Below are 15,019 nucleotides of genomic sequence, written 5' to 3' on the forward strand. Positions count from 1 at the left end.
TAACCGCACAGTAGGGCAGTTCCAGCAGCGCTTTCTACAAAGATATGGAGCAGCAAGGCAGAGGGAAAGTAGCCGGCGAAGGGAGTTCGAGGACATGTCGCTCCCAAGAAAAATTATAGCTATGAAAGTGGCCCCTGGTGCTATTCCATCATATACACTAATCATAATTACTGCGTATTTTAATGACTTTGCCTACCCAATTGTAAACATGTTGTGAATTATTCTAAGGAAGTATTAGCCTCCATGTGGATTTTGGCCCACACACTTTGTAAACAGATATTAATATTGAAAACCACATCTTTTCATGACTGCTCAGAACTCAGAACAGAAATTACAAACCATTAGATCTTATTTGTGATATTTTATTTATAGACTCTTCACTGTAAGCTTTATCAAGACATGCCACACTGCTGGTCAATATTTCTGATTGATAGGACACGTTTTTAATCTCATGTCTCATCTAGCTGTATTGTACTGGTTTTACATTAGAGAGAAGATAAACCTGTGCTAGAAATAACTCTATATTAGTCACTAAACTTGTGAATTACTTGACTCAAATCATGTCAATCTACTGAATCACTTTAATTTCTACATATCCTCGGTTGTGTAAAGTGCAACGTCATTTGACCCATAAATGTCTGTGTGGGGTATCAAGAACAGCTTTCAGTGGACTTTTTGAAGCCTCTTTCTGGTCATTGATTTAGTCTGCAAAACTCAAACATAAATATTTAGAAGCTTCTATGAAGCCATGAAAATAATCCATTTCAGCCTCTAAATGTAGCTCTTCACTGTTGCTGCCTCTAGTATGTGCAGATCTATGAACCTTCCACCTCTCCCTCGCTGCACCCGAGCACACCAGCTCACCTACAATTCTGCTCACTGTGAAACTGCACTATACAGCACACTAACAAGTTGTAACACTGGAGTAATTCAGCCATAAAGGGCAAATGCTGACGAGTCCACACTTTCAACCTTAGCTACTCTACAAAGTGCTTTACAATGCATCACCTGTTCACACACACACACACACACACTTACACCAATGGTGGCAGAGTTACTGTGCAAGGTGTTCGCCTGCAGACAGCCCACTGTACTATCTGAGCCACCACCACTCCGTGCTTTAGGATGCCTACATGTTTGATCTGGAAACTAATTCTGTGGAAGAAAACGGAAAGCTCCATCATGCCAGTGGACATGATTGGTTCTGTAGGTTTGTGTATGAAACCCCCAAAAGTTAAAAACCACGTTTTTGAGTTTGTCATCAGTACATTGCAGCCTTAAGGCAGAAATGCTCAGTCATGACTTGACTGCTGATTTCACTCATTATGTGAAACTTATGGACATGTTAACAAGATAGAAAAAACTGGGTTTTCACTGGAGAGGTCATTAGTGCTGTTAGCGTTAAGTGTTTTTCAAAGTAACCTGCCTAATGAGGATGTCCCTTGTCTGTGCAATCAATGCAATTCTTAATGTGTTTTGTCATCAATTATTTAGCTTATACTTGTGAAACACTAAACACGACTGTCAGCTTTCTTCTCAGTTGGACACAACCTCTTAACTGAGCACACACACATTCATATAGAACATGTGGAGAACTAACATACGCATCGACGTGTTTCTCTGTTTTGTTGCATGCGTTGTTTTATAAAAACGTGCACACACAGGCAATTTTAAATTGTTAATCAAAACCATTTCATTACAATCAGAAATTTACAGGATAAAGTAGCCAGCTGAACTTTAATGAGTGTAATGGTGTGTTTGGCTGACAGCCGGTGCTTATGGAAAGCTCTGTTTGAGTGTGTGTGTGTGGGTGTGTGTGCAGGCGCAGAGATAATCAAAGGGCTTCCAGCATATACAAGAGATAAGGAAGGTTAATTAATATTGTAAAGCACATTAATATCGGAGAAAAAAATCTCTGGTATTCTTGCTTCTTCACATTTGATGAGGAGAAGCAAATCAAAGCACAGACACTCTTTCAAAAGGCAACATTAAAGATGTAAAAAAATAAAAAATGTTGATCTCAGAAGACTGCTTCAACACAAAGTCTATAAGAGGCCTTTCCAGTAAATTAAAAGAAAACTGATGAATTGGACAGGATGAAAGTTCAGTCTTAATTACAGTCCGACTCTAATTGACTGGTGGACCAATTACTGTGGTTTTTGTGGGTAATGTATCAGTGAGCGAGCCGAGCCAAACGCCGCCGTGCTCATAATTACAGTAGACATCAGATTAGACCAATGCGTGAGCGTAGAATACACAAACATACAAACACACTCAGGCTTTGATTCATAAGCAGAGTTTATCCATCTGGGTACATTTACAATCATGACAGATGCAGCAACACAGCAACAAAACATATTAATGAATGAATCAAAGTTGCTACATATTCGTAAACGCTTTGTCAAGTCTGCACATGAAGTGGCTGTGTAGTGTTTATCCCGTAAATATTAATAATTTCTGTGTAAATCTGCTCCTGTCCCGTTTAATTAATGAGCACAAAGAAGCTGTTCAGATTGCTGCATGTGTGTGTAGCGGGAGGCAGCGATGGTGACCGATCACATTAGCGTCAACAGCGAGAGCACAAAGCATCTCTGACTGTCAGAGAAGTGACAGTCAAACATGCTTAGACACACACACACTCTGAGTGACTGACAAGATACACATCTATGGCTAATATCTATTGTCAGCTCGCTGTGAGCTGCAGGTGAGGGGGCTGCAGTGTCACACCGCATCTAAACTGGGTCACATTCTGTCAACACAAACAGTCACACAAACAAAGCTCACAACAGTCAGCATTAAAACCACTGACAGGTGAAGTGTATAAAACTGATCATCATATTACAGTGCAGAGTTCTCCTGGAAATCCTTGCATCCCATCATTCATGTGGATGCTACTTTGACATGTTCCACCCCATCATGGCAATGGCTCTCCTCCGACAGGGTAACATTGTAAAAACTGCTCAGAGACTGCTAGAGGAACACAACAAGGAGCTCAAGGCGGTGATCCAGCTTCCAAACCCCCCAGATCTGCTCCCCAAACATCTGCCAGAACAAGCCTGATCCTTCACTCTGCAACCACCAGAATACAAAGGATCCACGGTGGACCTCCTGCTGCCAGGATGCAGCACTGTGTCCATGTCTGACAGGTCAGGGCTGTTTTGGTGGCACTAGGGGAACCTACACAATATAAGGCAAGTGGTTTTAAAGTTACGGCTGATCTGTGTGTGTATAAAAGCTTAATCGACTTTTCTGCCTCTGACTTCTTCAGGAGATCAGTGAGATTCGACTGTGAACAAGTTCTTACTGCAAAAATTGTATTTTTGTGGTATGTGCGAAAGCCTCGAGTCGGCCCGCTCATGATGAAACAGAATGAAATATCAGCGATTGACAGAAAACAAGCAAAGCAAAGGTTTGGAGTCCTGACTGTGATAAAGACGTGCTTATAGGGAAAACTCTGCGAGAGGAGAGGAGCTAAGACAAAAGCATGAAAGAAAAAGTTGGATGGAAGATGGAGGGGTGACATGTCCAAAAAAAAAAAAAAAAAGGAGCATTGATTGACTACACACAAACGCTGTCAGACACACAGCATATTAAACGAGAAGGAGCAGCCTGAGGGGCAGAGCAGGAAGCATCTGACCAGGAACAAAAAGTTCTTAAGGAGGATTTCTTCAGCAAGGCCCTTGACCTAAAGTTGCTCCCCTCACACAGGAATGTGGAAAAACTGTCCAGGAACGGCTACATTTGGAGCCTGAAGGATGCTGGAATGAGTTCAAAGATGGTACAGATACCCAAACAATGTTTCGGTGATGTTTGCTCTCTAAGAAAAGATCTCTCCCTCAGTCTGACATGTTTCTCTCAGAATACTAACTGTGACATGAATGATGGTCCAATCATCCCTCCTCACACTGTAATAAAAGAAAAACACGGTAAGTGTAATTTAATTGTTGGGGGAACATGTTCTGCTAATAGTTTGCCGCTCTAAACCAGCCCGATATAGAAATGTATTCATCTGTATCGGAGGGATGATTGACACCTGGCACAGGTACCATATGGTCTCCGGCGGCGACAGCAGCACAGAAATAACACAGCAGGAGCTTAGATCAAAGCAACTTCCTATTTTCATCACTATGCTTCGGAGGACATCTGCATAGCAGCTTTGCCCAAGGGAACGCTGACACAGCGGGCTGGGCTTCCTCAGCATCAGCACAATGAAAGTTGATGTGCGAGTGTGTATGTGCGTGAGGGAACACAGGAATACACACAACGCCTTTCGTTTTCCTAAGCATGCAGAGTCTGGGTAAAAACACTGAAGGACTTTTTCTGATGAGGATGAAGATAAGAGGGGAGAGTTTCAGGAGGCTGCGCAGGTGGACTCTTTAAAAGGAAACATTCACCGGGTACAGCCGGGGTTGTGTGGAGTTTAACTGCAAATTAAAAACCTTTTTCAGCCAAAAGTTGGTCCACAGAGCGAAAGATAAGTTCCCTTCTCAGAGCCCTTTTCATTCATTCTGCTGTGACTGCAGTATTCATTGAGTCGGTGCCAAGAGCAGCCAAAGTGTCACGGTTTTCATTTAAATATGGTCCTGAGGCTGAAATACAGTAAAGTACTGCGATATCAGCAGACAGCAAAAGAATGGCCCAGTTGTTGCTGATGTTGTTGGATAACGTGAGCTCACTGTGCCCAATTTCCAGAATCAACTTACTCTACCTCAAACAAATATGTGTGCCAGCACCCACCGAGGGTCACACAATGAATCAGAGAAGCTGCAAGATGATCAACAAGCTAAAAAAGAAGAGTTTATAGCCAAGTTAATGGCTCTGTGAGTCTGTAAATCAGCTTAGTGGTGCTCTGAGCATCGCTGAAATGCTGATTTTAAACATATATAATGTTTATGGTGTTTTGTTGCAAATTAGCAAAGATTAGCAAGTTAATATCTGATCCAGAGAGGGAAATTAATGTCCGTGCAGCATATGTGATATTTGCTGAGATAACAGAGCGTGGACCATCGTGGATCTACAGTCATCCCTTTAGCCACACAGCTAACATGGATGAACATTATTTAAATTATTCTTTTCTTGTAGTGCCAGGGACAGGGATATATACTGGCGATAGACTTCATCCACAGAAAAAGGAAAATTGTTCTAAAGAATGTTGGATCGTTTCACCTAAATACATACACTACATAATGAAATTTGCATGAACAAAGTCGAAGCTCCCTGCCTGCTTCATAAACAACAATTATAGCCTTTGATAATGTAGCATGCTGTCATTCATGGCTTCCATACAGGCCTCCTGAGGTGCTGCCACCTGGGCCTATCGTCACCACGGCTGCTACCATCAATTATTTTCATTGTCTATTAATATGTTAATTTTTTTAATCTTATTTAATCAGCTAGATGTTTGGTTTACAAAGTTTAAAGCCAGACATTTGAAACTATTTAAAATGGTATAAATGTCTCTCAGTGTTTCCCAAAGCCAAACCTGAAAAGTTAAAAACTACTGATATAAATAATTTCAAATACTAACACTGCAAGACATCTACAAAAAACAAGCTTGTTTCTTGAAGACTTCACTACTGTCTGATTTGAAAATCTAAAATATCTTTCTTCTGTTCAGAAATCCGTTGATTTCTTTACCCAGAGCATGAAGGTTTGAAACACAGACAAAAAACCCCAAAACACATTACATATTTCTTGAATCACAGGATTCCTTGATATGAGAAAACCCACCCTTGGGCCGTTTGGTTCTACACATTTCTCATATTTTTAAAACCATCACCAAACAGTGCTCCCAAATTTAGAGTAAAGCCAGATCTTACTTCTGGTTACCAGTTTACTACTGAGTGCCGCTGCTCTGCTTTTATCTCTCCATGTAGCAATGAAAAACCACGAGCTGCTGCTGCTACTCCAGCTGGAGCAACACAAACATCTCTAGCTATACAAGTCAGAATAAAAAAACACTGTGGTTCATATTTCTTTCAAGAGCAGAAAAACAAGCCTTCGGGCGAAACCCTTTCAAGTCTTCAACCCACCGAGCTCCCACAGAACCATTTTCAACTTAAAACATTTTTTTTTTAAACTGGAACACAACTCACTTGCAGTCACATCAATGAAAAGAGAAAACAACAGGGAATCGATGCAGAAAATAAAATCTCCAGCACATATTTTTATGCAAGCACATAATGTAAATGATCTCCATATGTTAATATGGCTATAACCCTGCAGGAAAACAGCTGAGATTAAGCTTGTAGTGACGCTTGTACAGTCAGCTGAGTGTGACATGTCTTCAGCCCTGAGTAGATAAATGCACTGTGAGAATCTGCCTGAGCGTTGTAGCATGACAAACCCCCAACGCAGTCCTCAGCTGCCTCCATCAGCAGCTGGGTCGGAGTCAAACACGCCAGCAGGAAGACGGTAAAGTTACTATTGGTCCAAACTGCACAGCTAGAAGGATTCAAGTACAAATATATGAAATGAAATAAAACGTTTGCTCTCTTTACACACACAGAGCATCCCGCCAAAGAGCCATCCAGACCGATGGATCGTGACCACTAAGAAGAGCAGGTCGATGAAATATGTATAACAGGAGGAGAAGCTCCCCACCGTAGCACACAGAAACGCCCTGCCTCCCTCTCTCGGAGCGTAAAACATTGATGGTGGCAGCACTCGGCGGCGCAGCAGCTCCACGACTGGATGGAGCGCTGCGCCGAACCAGCGAAGGGTTAGCAAGTTCACATCTAAATTTGGACTGCACCCACGAGACCGCTGGGCTGAGAAAGGAAAGAGCAGAGCAGCTTTACCTTGAAGAAGGTTTTTCCTGGTTCGACCCATGCAGCCCACATCCGTGAGAGTATTTGTAGTACTGTGCTAAAGTTTTAGGCATTAATGATATTAAGAACTTACTTTCTGTAGATCCTACATATCTGCAGAAAGTAAGTTCTGCGAGATGCTTGGAACAGTCTACCTGCCAGGTACCTTTAAAAAGACATCTTTTTTTTCCCAGTTTAGAACACTTAGTATAAAGGCAATTGACCATCCATCCATTATCTACACACCACTTAATCATCAGTGGGGCTGGAGTCTATCCTAGCTGACTTACAGTGAAGACAGGTCACCAGTCTATCACAGGACTACACAGAGAGACAATCACATTCACATCAATAGACAATTAAGAATCACCAATTAATGTTGGAAGCCAGAGTACCCGAAGAAAACCCACATATGCACAGGGAGAACATGCAAACTCCATGCAGAAAAATCCCAGGCCGGGACACGAACCAGGGATCTTTTAGCTGCAAGGCAACAGTGCTAACCACCGATCCACCGTGCAGCCAGGTAGTTGACGACTTAAAACTATTCTTGCCATTAGTTTTTTGAACTTTTGCCCTTTGTCGGAAATGAAAAAGACAATGGCCTGTTTTGGAGGAGAGCTGTGGTACAGTGAGTCATCCTCCAGCCGATGTTCTTTCACAGCTCAGTTATGAGTGCAGACATCTTGAGGCAAAAAGGGTCAAGACCTGCTCTGTGTGTGCAGTTATGAACCGCCACCACATTTTGAAAGAGGCGTTGCTGTTTGCTCCCTTATAGGGAAGGTTTTCTGTGCTTCTGTTGGGAAAAGAAAGCAGCACACTATTGCATTACTGTACTGTAAGCAACCAACCAACACACTCTAAAGCTATATTATGCTCAGTGTGATGCCTTTTTAATAGTAAAATATCATTTTATTTTGTCTTAAACACAGCAGACTCCTGCAGGATCTATTAAAGCTGTGGTCTGCTGCACTGATTCACTTTATGCTCGCTTACTTTTTTTTTTATCCCCCTCACTAGTACTACCATTATTTCCAGTAATGTCTACATTGTTTCCTTGATTAATTGTTTGTCTATAAAATGTATAAAATTATTTTTTGCAGAGGACGAAAGAAACCAGAGAACATTCACATTTAAGAACACAGAATCAGAGAATTTAGCTGTTTTTTTTCTCTAAAAATTGCTCAAACCAATTTATCAACTTATCAATACGGCTGATGGCAACGAATTGAATATTTTTGCAGTTCTGCTCCTCAGTGCTTTTCTTCTTGGCATCCATCCATGTGTTCCAATCATCACCAAGCTGCTCAGTAAAGTAGCTTTCAGTGTGATTTTACTACTTTCAGCAGGCAGTTCAGTTGTCACAGAAAGTGTGGAGGGCTCAGGTTTATCACGATTTCTTTGAAATGCATTTACACTAACAAATATTTCCACGACTTGCTCTGACAGTCACTATTTCCATCTGCTGAGTGCCTGGAAAACTCATGTTCCAGAAAGCGCCTTATTAACTATGACAACCAGGAACTGTGGGCCTTTGTTGGCAGATTCGTCTGCAACATAACCGCATGTTTAACAGCGTTTTTAATAAAGTGATTTTGATGTTAATATTGCGTTCCATTTAGATACATTTGAACACCGAACATGAAGAATTGGCGTCGATTTAGTGAAATGTCTTCAGGAAACAGAGAACACGTGCTTGTTTGTCGTTTAACACCATCAAAAGTGCAAACACATTTTCACTCAGGAGAGGGGAGTCTATGTCCCGTGTGAAACTGTTAGTTATAGACATAAAAGGTGCGATTCAGGTGCAGCCACTTGCTTTCAACATGTGCGAGCAATCTCTGCCATGAGTAAAGAGATAGTGCTCTTAACATCAGGACCAGTGTTTCATGTGTTTTTTAGATGACTAGTAGATGAGCATTTGTGATTTCTCCATGGATCTGAAACTGAAACAGAGAGCAAATATCACATTCTGCACCGAGGATCATCACTGGTGATGAGAGGAGTGTCTGCAGCTACCACTAAGAGAAGAATTGGCAGTTTTCACAGCAGTCTCCAAGCACATCAGGTAAGGAGCAAACAACAAGCATGCTCATGGTTTTCTTAGATATTCACATAGTTGTGTCACATGAGTTCTTTGCACAAGGTCAGACTGTCAACACAGAGTACCACTGCAACATCTGGAGGCTTCTGAGTGAGAACATTAAGTGCAAATAATCTAAAATCTGGCAGGATTGTATGTGGTCACAATTTGCAGTGCGCTTGCTCCACAGCAGGGTGAGTACACACAGGTTTTCTTGGTCACAACAACATAATTGTCACTCACCACCCACCAAACAGACCACATTTGGTTCCCTGTCACTTCTTCGTCTTCCCCCCAAATGAAATTTAAGTTGAACAGTTTAGGAGGTTCAGAGCTCGTCACAGATGATGCCTCGCATGCTGACATAATGAGACTTCCAGGAAGCATTTCAGGCATTGCAGAAGTGCTTGGAGCAGTGTGTCACAGCAAAAGGAGGTTTTTGCTTTTAATGACTGCAGTCATAGATTTTTTTAATCGCACCTTGTAGTAAATCATTTGCCAGCACCAGGCAGCTTCTTCATTGTGTGACATTATGTGGAGTGCAAGTGCAACAGGCTAATATAAGTCAAGGTAATTCAATCTCTGGACTTTTAACCAGGAGAATGGGGTTCATGTCCCGAGGGGGAACACTACTTTAAGATGTACTCAACTTATTACTGAGTTTTTTTGTCAATATATATAATCATTTTTGCTTTCCCTTGCTGTACGGTTAGGATTAGGACAAGATCCTACTTCAGGTTAAAATCATTCCTTTAACATCTGCAACAAGCTTGTTGTCTGTTTTCTTGGTTACCACGGTGATAAGTCCTACCCCACTGAAATCAAGAAAAGCACTCAGAGAGAGCAGTACTCCGCTGAGGCTGCTCAGTCGTTGTTTGATTTCCGACGGATGAAATCTTTAAAAAATTCATGCGCCGCAGTGGTCGATTTGTAGTAGGATCACAATCACGTGATCGTCAGCAGGCAGCTGACGTAGTGTTTACTTGTCATAGCTACAGTGACGCTGTGCCGCTATCTCACAATAATACAGAAATTTCTAATAAGTCCGTGGATCCAGACTACAAGCCACCTCATTGCCAAAATACAATGAGGTGGTCCTTGTGTCATTTCTGACCTTCCCTGAAAATTTCATCCAAATCTGTTAGTATGTTTTTGAGTAATGTGGCGCACAGACAGACAGACAGACAGACAAACCAACACCAATCATCACAAAACGCCACCGCGTTCCTTGGCAGAGTAATGACAGACAGTGACAACACCACTGTCTTTCTGAAAAGTTTGAAGATATTACTTGCACTTATTCACACGACTGCAAAAGGCCTCCTATTTGAACAGCGGCCATTTAAACCCTTCTAAACATTCAATGAGTCTTGTCATTTTTCTGGTAAGGTTGGACAGGTGAACCAGACAACCATGCACACTCACATCTACAACCAATTTGGAATCAATACCTAACCTACTATGCATCCTTTGAACTGCAGGAGGAAGCACATACAGAACATGAAAAAGTCCATACAGGAAGGTATCAGCCGACCAGCAGGTTCAGAACCAGAAGCTTCTTGCTGTGAAGCTCCTTAACATCCAATGGTTTACACCTTCTCTTGAGACCAACTGGACATCATGTCTGTTCTAGCCGATAAAACATCAAATGAACCAAGAACTTCTGACTTCTTCATCGTGATTAAATCTGAGATCTTTACCCTCATCTACGCTTCTTCCTATTTTATTCCTAATCTTAATCCCACACCATGAAATTAGTAGTTTTTATTGTTGTCTTCTCAATCACATTCAGTCCTCATAAGCAAAGTAACACAACATCACACAGACTCGCTGACATCTCTTTGCCTGTCAGAGATACTGTTGAAAACACAGGGATCAAAACAGGCATCACTTCCAGCTGCAAAGGGAAAGCTGTCAAGCAGCATCTCGTCAGCAGTTCATTTCTCCCAGTCTGCCAGAAAACACACACCGTCAAAAGCCACGCTGATGATGCTGCACGCCACAAAGAAAGCCATTGTTCTTAATCTGCTTGTTACAGTTTATCAGCCCACTTTGATAGCACTCTCTCAACACGCACACACATACTTGCAGCACTGGGAAAACAAACACTCTTCTGATCTGCCCTCCTCGGGGCTTTGTGGGCTCATTGTGAAAGCTCCGTCTATCTAGACAAGAGTCGACCTGGAAACGGAACAAAGACCCAGCTCCTCGTTTTGTATTGTTATTTAGTAAAGTCTGTAGCGAAGATAGATACGCAGAACGGGATTACACACACACACACACACACACACACACACACACACACACACACACACACACACACACACTCAGGGGCTCAGTGCTCACACTTTGCCACAGACTCGTTCTCATTTTCCCAAAGCAGCATTGATCTGATTCTGGAGTCAGACAGAGAAGTATGAGAGTCTGCCTGTAAGCAATAAGCACCACTTTAAACACACCATTAACCGTAGCCTGTGAAAGTTCCAGCTTTGTCAATAAAGATTTAACCTGCCCAGTGAATTAATGAATGAAGTCTCTAATTATGTTTAGTTAAACCCCACATGTAGGGAGTGAAATTAGCTACTCAATTACACCAAGGACAAAGGTCACATAAATAAATGAGGGACAGAAAAAAAAGCAATTATGGGATGCATCTGAAGAACTGAGTATGACATGACACAACTTGAGACTTTAAAAAAATCACAAGTGAAACTGGAAAGGCAGAAAATACCAGAAATCTGTATCTTGACTTTATTGAACTTGTTTTCTCAAGTTCATTGAACCTGGTTACTATCACAATGACAAGGATACTTGCAATAATGAATAAAGGCTCCTGCTGTGCTATGTGGCTAAACTGCGTTCAGCCCCTCATAGATTGTGATGCTTGGTGATAGAACCACTGTTTAATAAAGTCAGATACAAAATAGATTTGTTTATTCAGTGCGACACGCTGTCTGAAAACAGATTTCATGAGTTGTATGCGAGTTGGGGAGGCTGTGATACTGAAGGAAGGAGAGCTCAGCTCCAGTGGGCTCTGGATCAGTTCAACCTCTGTTTACAGCACTAGTCTACTCACAAAATAACGTATGTGACGGTGCAACACGTATGAAGAGAATATGTTCCTGTGACTAAATCATACATGAGGCATGTCCTCTCATATAACAAAAGAGAAAAGCCTCACATTTGTACCAACTGCCATCAAAATGGTCCGATGCACATGACAAGAGTGTGAAGGCCAGTGCTAAGCAGCGACATGAGCCGTGGTGTATTATTGGTTTTTAAAGCGCCAACAGGGTCGCGGTATGTTTACGGGGCTACTTCTCTGTTAGAATGAAAGCGGCGGCCTGATAAGTCACATGCAGCCCTGAACCAATGACCTGTGTTAAGGAGGCGTAATTGTCTTTTTACAGCAGGCTCTAAATCTATCCTTGCCTTCCCTTTGCTGCTCACCCCTGCCATGCAGAGTCTGGTTGCCTAGCAGCAGCTGTCCTCGAGTTGTTTCTTTTGTTTTTTTGTTTTTGACTGATGGGCAACAAAGTCAGCTCTTTTTTTTTTATAGTTCTGGTAATAGACAGCGCTCTCATTGCTGGTTGCAGAGTGGATCTAATAATGAAAGGTGGACAGAGAAGGACATCTTGTACTCAAGATGCTGAAATCAGTCATTTTAAATTCATGCGGGACATTACAAGCTCAGAAATGCAGCATTTTTGTCATTATCTATTTGCTAGAAGTCCATGTGTCTCTGCCTGCTGCTGCGTTGATGTGCATATTCACGCCTCTACTGACCTGCAGCCATCTGCATGTATCCAGCCAAGGTGCAGATCCTCCTCTCACACCCTCCACTGGGCAGGAAGATGGTGATGATGGCCAACAGGGAGCTGACAGCCAGCAGAGCACAGCCTCCTGAACACAGCACCGCACTGGTCTGAGGAACACAAACACACAGAACAATTCCATTTTAGCTGAATATGTATTGGCCACATTTTCACAAGAGGATAAAATGCAGAAAGCTGTTATGCAGCCCTATAAATATACATGTTTACCTTATTGTCAAAGATTTGTGATTCGTTGCGACATTTCAAAACATTCCCCAAAGCCAAGCATGTGTGCTACAGTCTGGTCAGATCGAGTAATCTCACAGTCAGTCCCAGCTAACAGGTTAATAGCTCTCTCAGCTGGAAGGCAGCACTCCAAGGCCAAAGAGGGAGGCATTGTCCCTATTCATTATATCTTTGCTTAAACACACATGCTGAGAGCAAGAAGAGCAAAAACAGAGTCAGAAAGTGATGCTACTGACACACAGCAGGATTGTAGTGAACATGCTGACTGGTCAATTGGTTGGGTGATATATCACATATGACTAAATGATCAATGATCAGTGTTTCATAAAGAGAAAAGCTGAATCAATGATTTTTGATAGCCAGAGGAACAGACTACCTGTGAACACCAGTGTGTTTTCCAAATGACTCACCCAGCGTAATGCAGCCTGCAAGGTCCAACTTATTTAATGTTTAGGGTCGATTCATTGTTTCTGCAAGCCTGTTTGCTGTGCAGACGTCAAAAAAACAACAGCAGACACACACACAGCTCCATTCATGCCCTCATATAGCAAAGAAAAACATGTGGGGCTCCCAAGGATGTTTCTGAAATACAGTGACTTTACACTTTTTGTAGCCTATAGCAGCTACTTACATACTGGGCTAAAACGCCTGATGTGTGCTGAGCACAGTGTGTCGACAAATATGGGATTTCTGGAGAATTTTGAACATCCCATTGTGTCGTTGGAAAGCATGTAGGTACAAATCAAAGCAAATCCAACATCCTGTAGTAATTACCTCAATCACAGCTCTTTAAATGATGAATTACAGAGATATGGAAGATGGAGAAACTTCTTGCACAGCCTTATCTCAAACAGCTGTTTGTTTTGAGGTCCATTTGGTTTCCTTCGTCTGCAGCTGGCACCCTTACAGTGCATATGGTCCATGCAGTCACAAATTTATGTCAAGCGCACCCTTGCTGACGCATGAAGCATAAGTTGGCCTTTAAACAACATTTACAGACCGTTAGTCAGAGTCAGCTCCAAACTAACTGACACCATGTCAAAGAAGTTTTCCATGTGGCTGCATTTTGTTCAAGCAGGTGGCCTAAAGGTCGAGTGTTTTTCATATCACAGACTAACAAGCAACGCTGCAGATCATCTAATAAGAGAAAGATAACTTGACTGTTAAATTCCTCAGTCGTTCTTGTACCAGTTGATGTAGTTTTAAGTCTGGAAATCCTCTGAATATGGGACCTGTCTGAGGTGTAACCTGCCCTTCACACTCAGCTGAGACAGGCTCCAGCCACCCCATGACCCTGCACAGGATCAACGGCATATAAAATAAATGGATGGATGGACGGATGGATGGATGGATGGATTGAAGGATGGATATGGGTAGATGCACAATGGTTTGCTCCAAGTCTGTTACAATTTCCGTATAAAATAACTAATTAATTTAGGCTGATACACTCAGTGCACTGTGGTCGATATATTTTTTTCTCTGTGATCAGCTGATTGGTTGAAGAGAAGTTATGACTGTAGCTGACCAATATTTTTTTTCTGTTAATTACAGCCCGACAAAGCTTTTCTGGTGAACCCCAACTGTATAAATGTGCTCATACTTGTTTGTACAACCTCTGTATTCAGCCATCCATGTGTGAGGTTTGTTTCTTTGTCCTATCAGTGCTTTGTTTGTCTTTTCACTCAGATCAATGTTCTAAGCTGTCCTGCTCTTACAGGGACTCCTGGGAAAGTGTGCATGCCTGGACGAGTGGCAGCTAAGTTTAAAGCCACACACTACATTAGCCCTGCGAGACAGAGAGAGAGAGAGTGTGTGTGTGTGTGTGTGTGTGTGTGTGTGTGTGTGTGTGTGTGTGTGTGTGTGTGTGTGTGTGTGTGTGTGTGTGTGTGTGTGTATTTGGCACAACCTGCGTGTTTTCGAGGCGCCGTTTGATCTGCATAACCTCTCAACTCGACTCTCCAGCTTCAAGAAAGCTGCCTCACATCCACCTCGACACATTTTAAAAGGAGTTCGTCTTTGACAAGTGCAGCACAGTAACACAGTCTGAAAACAGAGCCACATTAGTG

General features: G+C 42.2%; 1 protein-coding gene across 1 annotated transcript in view; it reads right to left on the reverse strand.

Moving 5' to 3' along the window:
* The window catches only part of LOC111572620 (LHFPL tetraspan subfamily member 7 protein), a 128,520-nt gene that overhangs the window by 81,167 nt on the left and 32,334 nt on the right, over nucleotides 1-15,019 (reverse strand). The window contains exon 2 of the mRNA XM_023276362.3: nucleotides 12,679-12,817. Coding sequence (XP_023132130.2) covers nucleotides 12,679-12,817 — 139 coding nt within the window. The remainder of the gene's footprint in view (nucleotides 1-12,678; nucleotides 12,818-15,019) is intronic.

This window comes from Amphiprion ocellaris, chromosome 14, assembly GCF_022539595.1.
Source record: "Amphiprion ocellaris isolate individual 3 ecotype Okinawa chromosome 14, ASM2253959v1, whole genome shotgun sequence".
In the NCBI taxonomy this organism is placed as follows: domain Eukaryota; kingdom Metazoa; phylum Chordata; class Actinopteri; family Pomacentridae; genus Amphiprion; species Amphiprion ocellaris.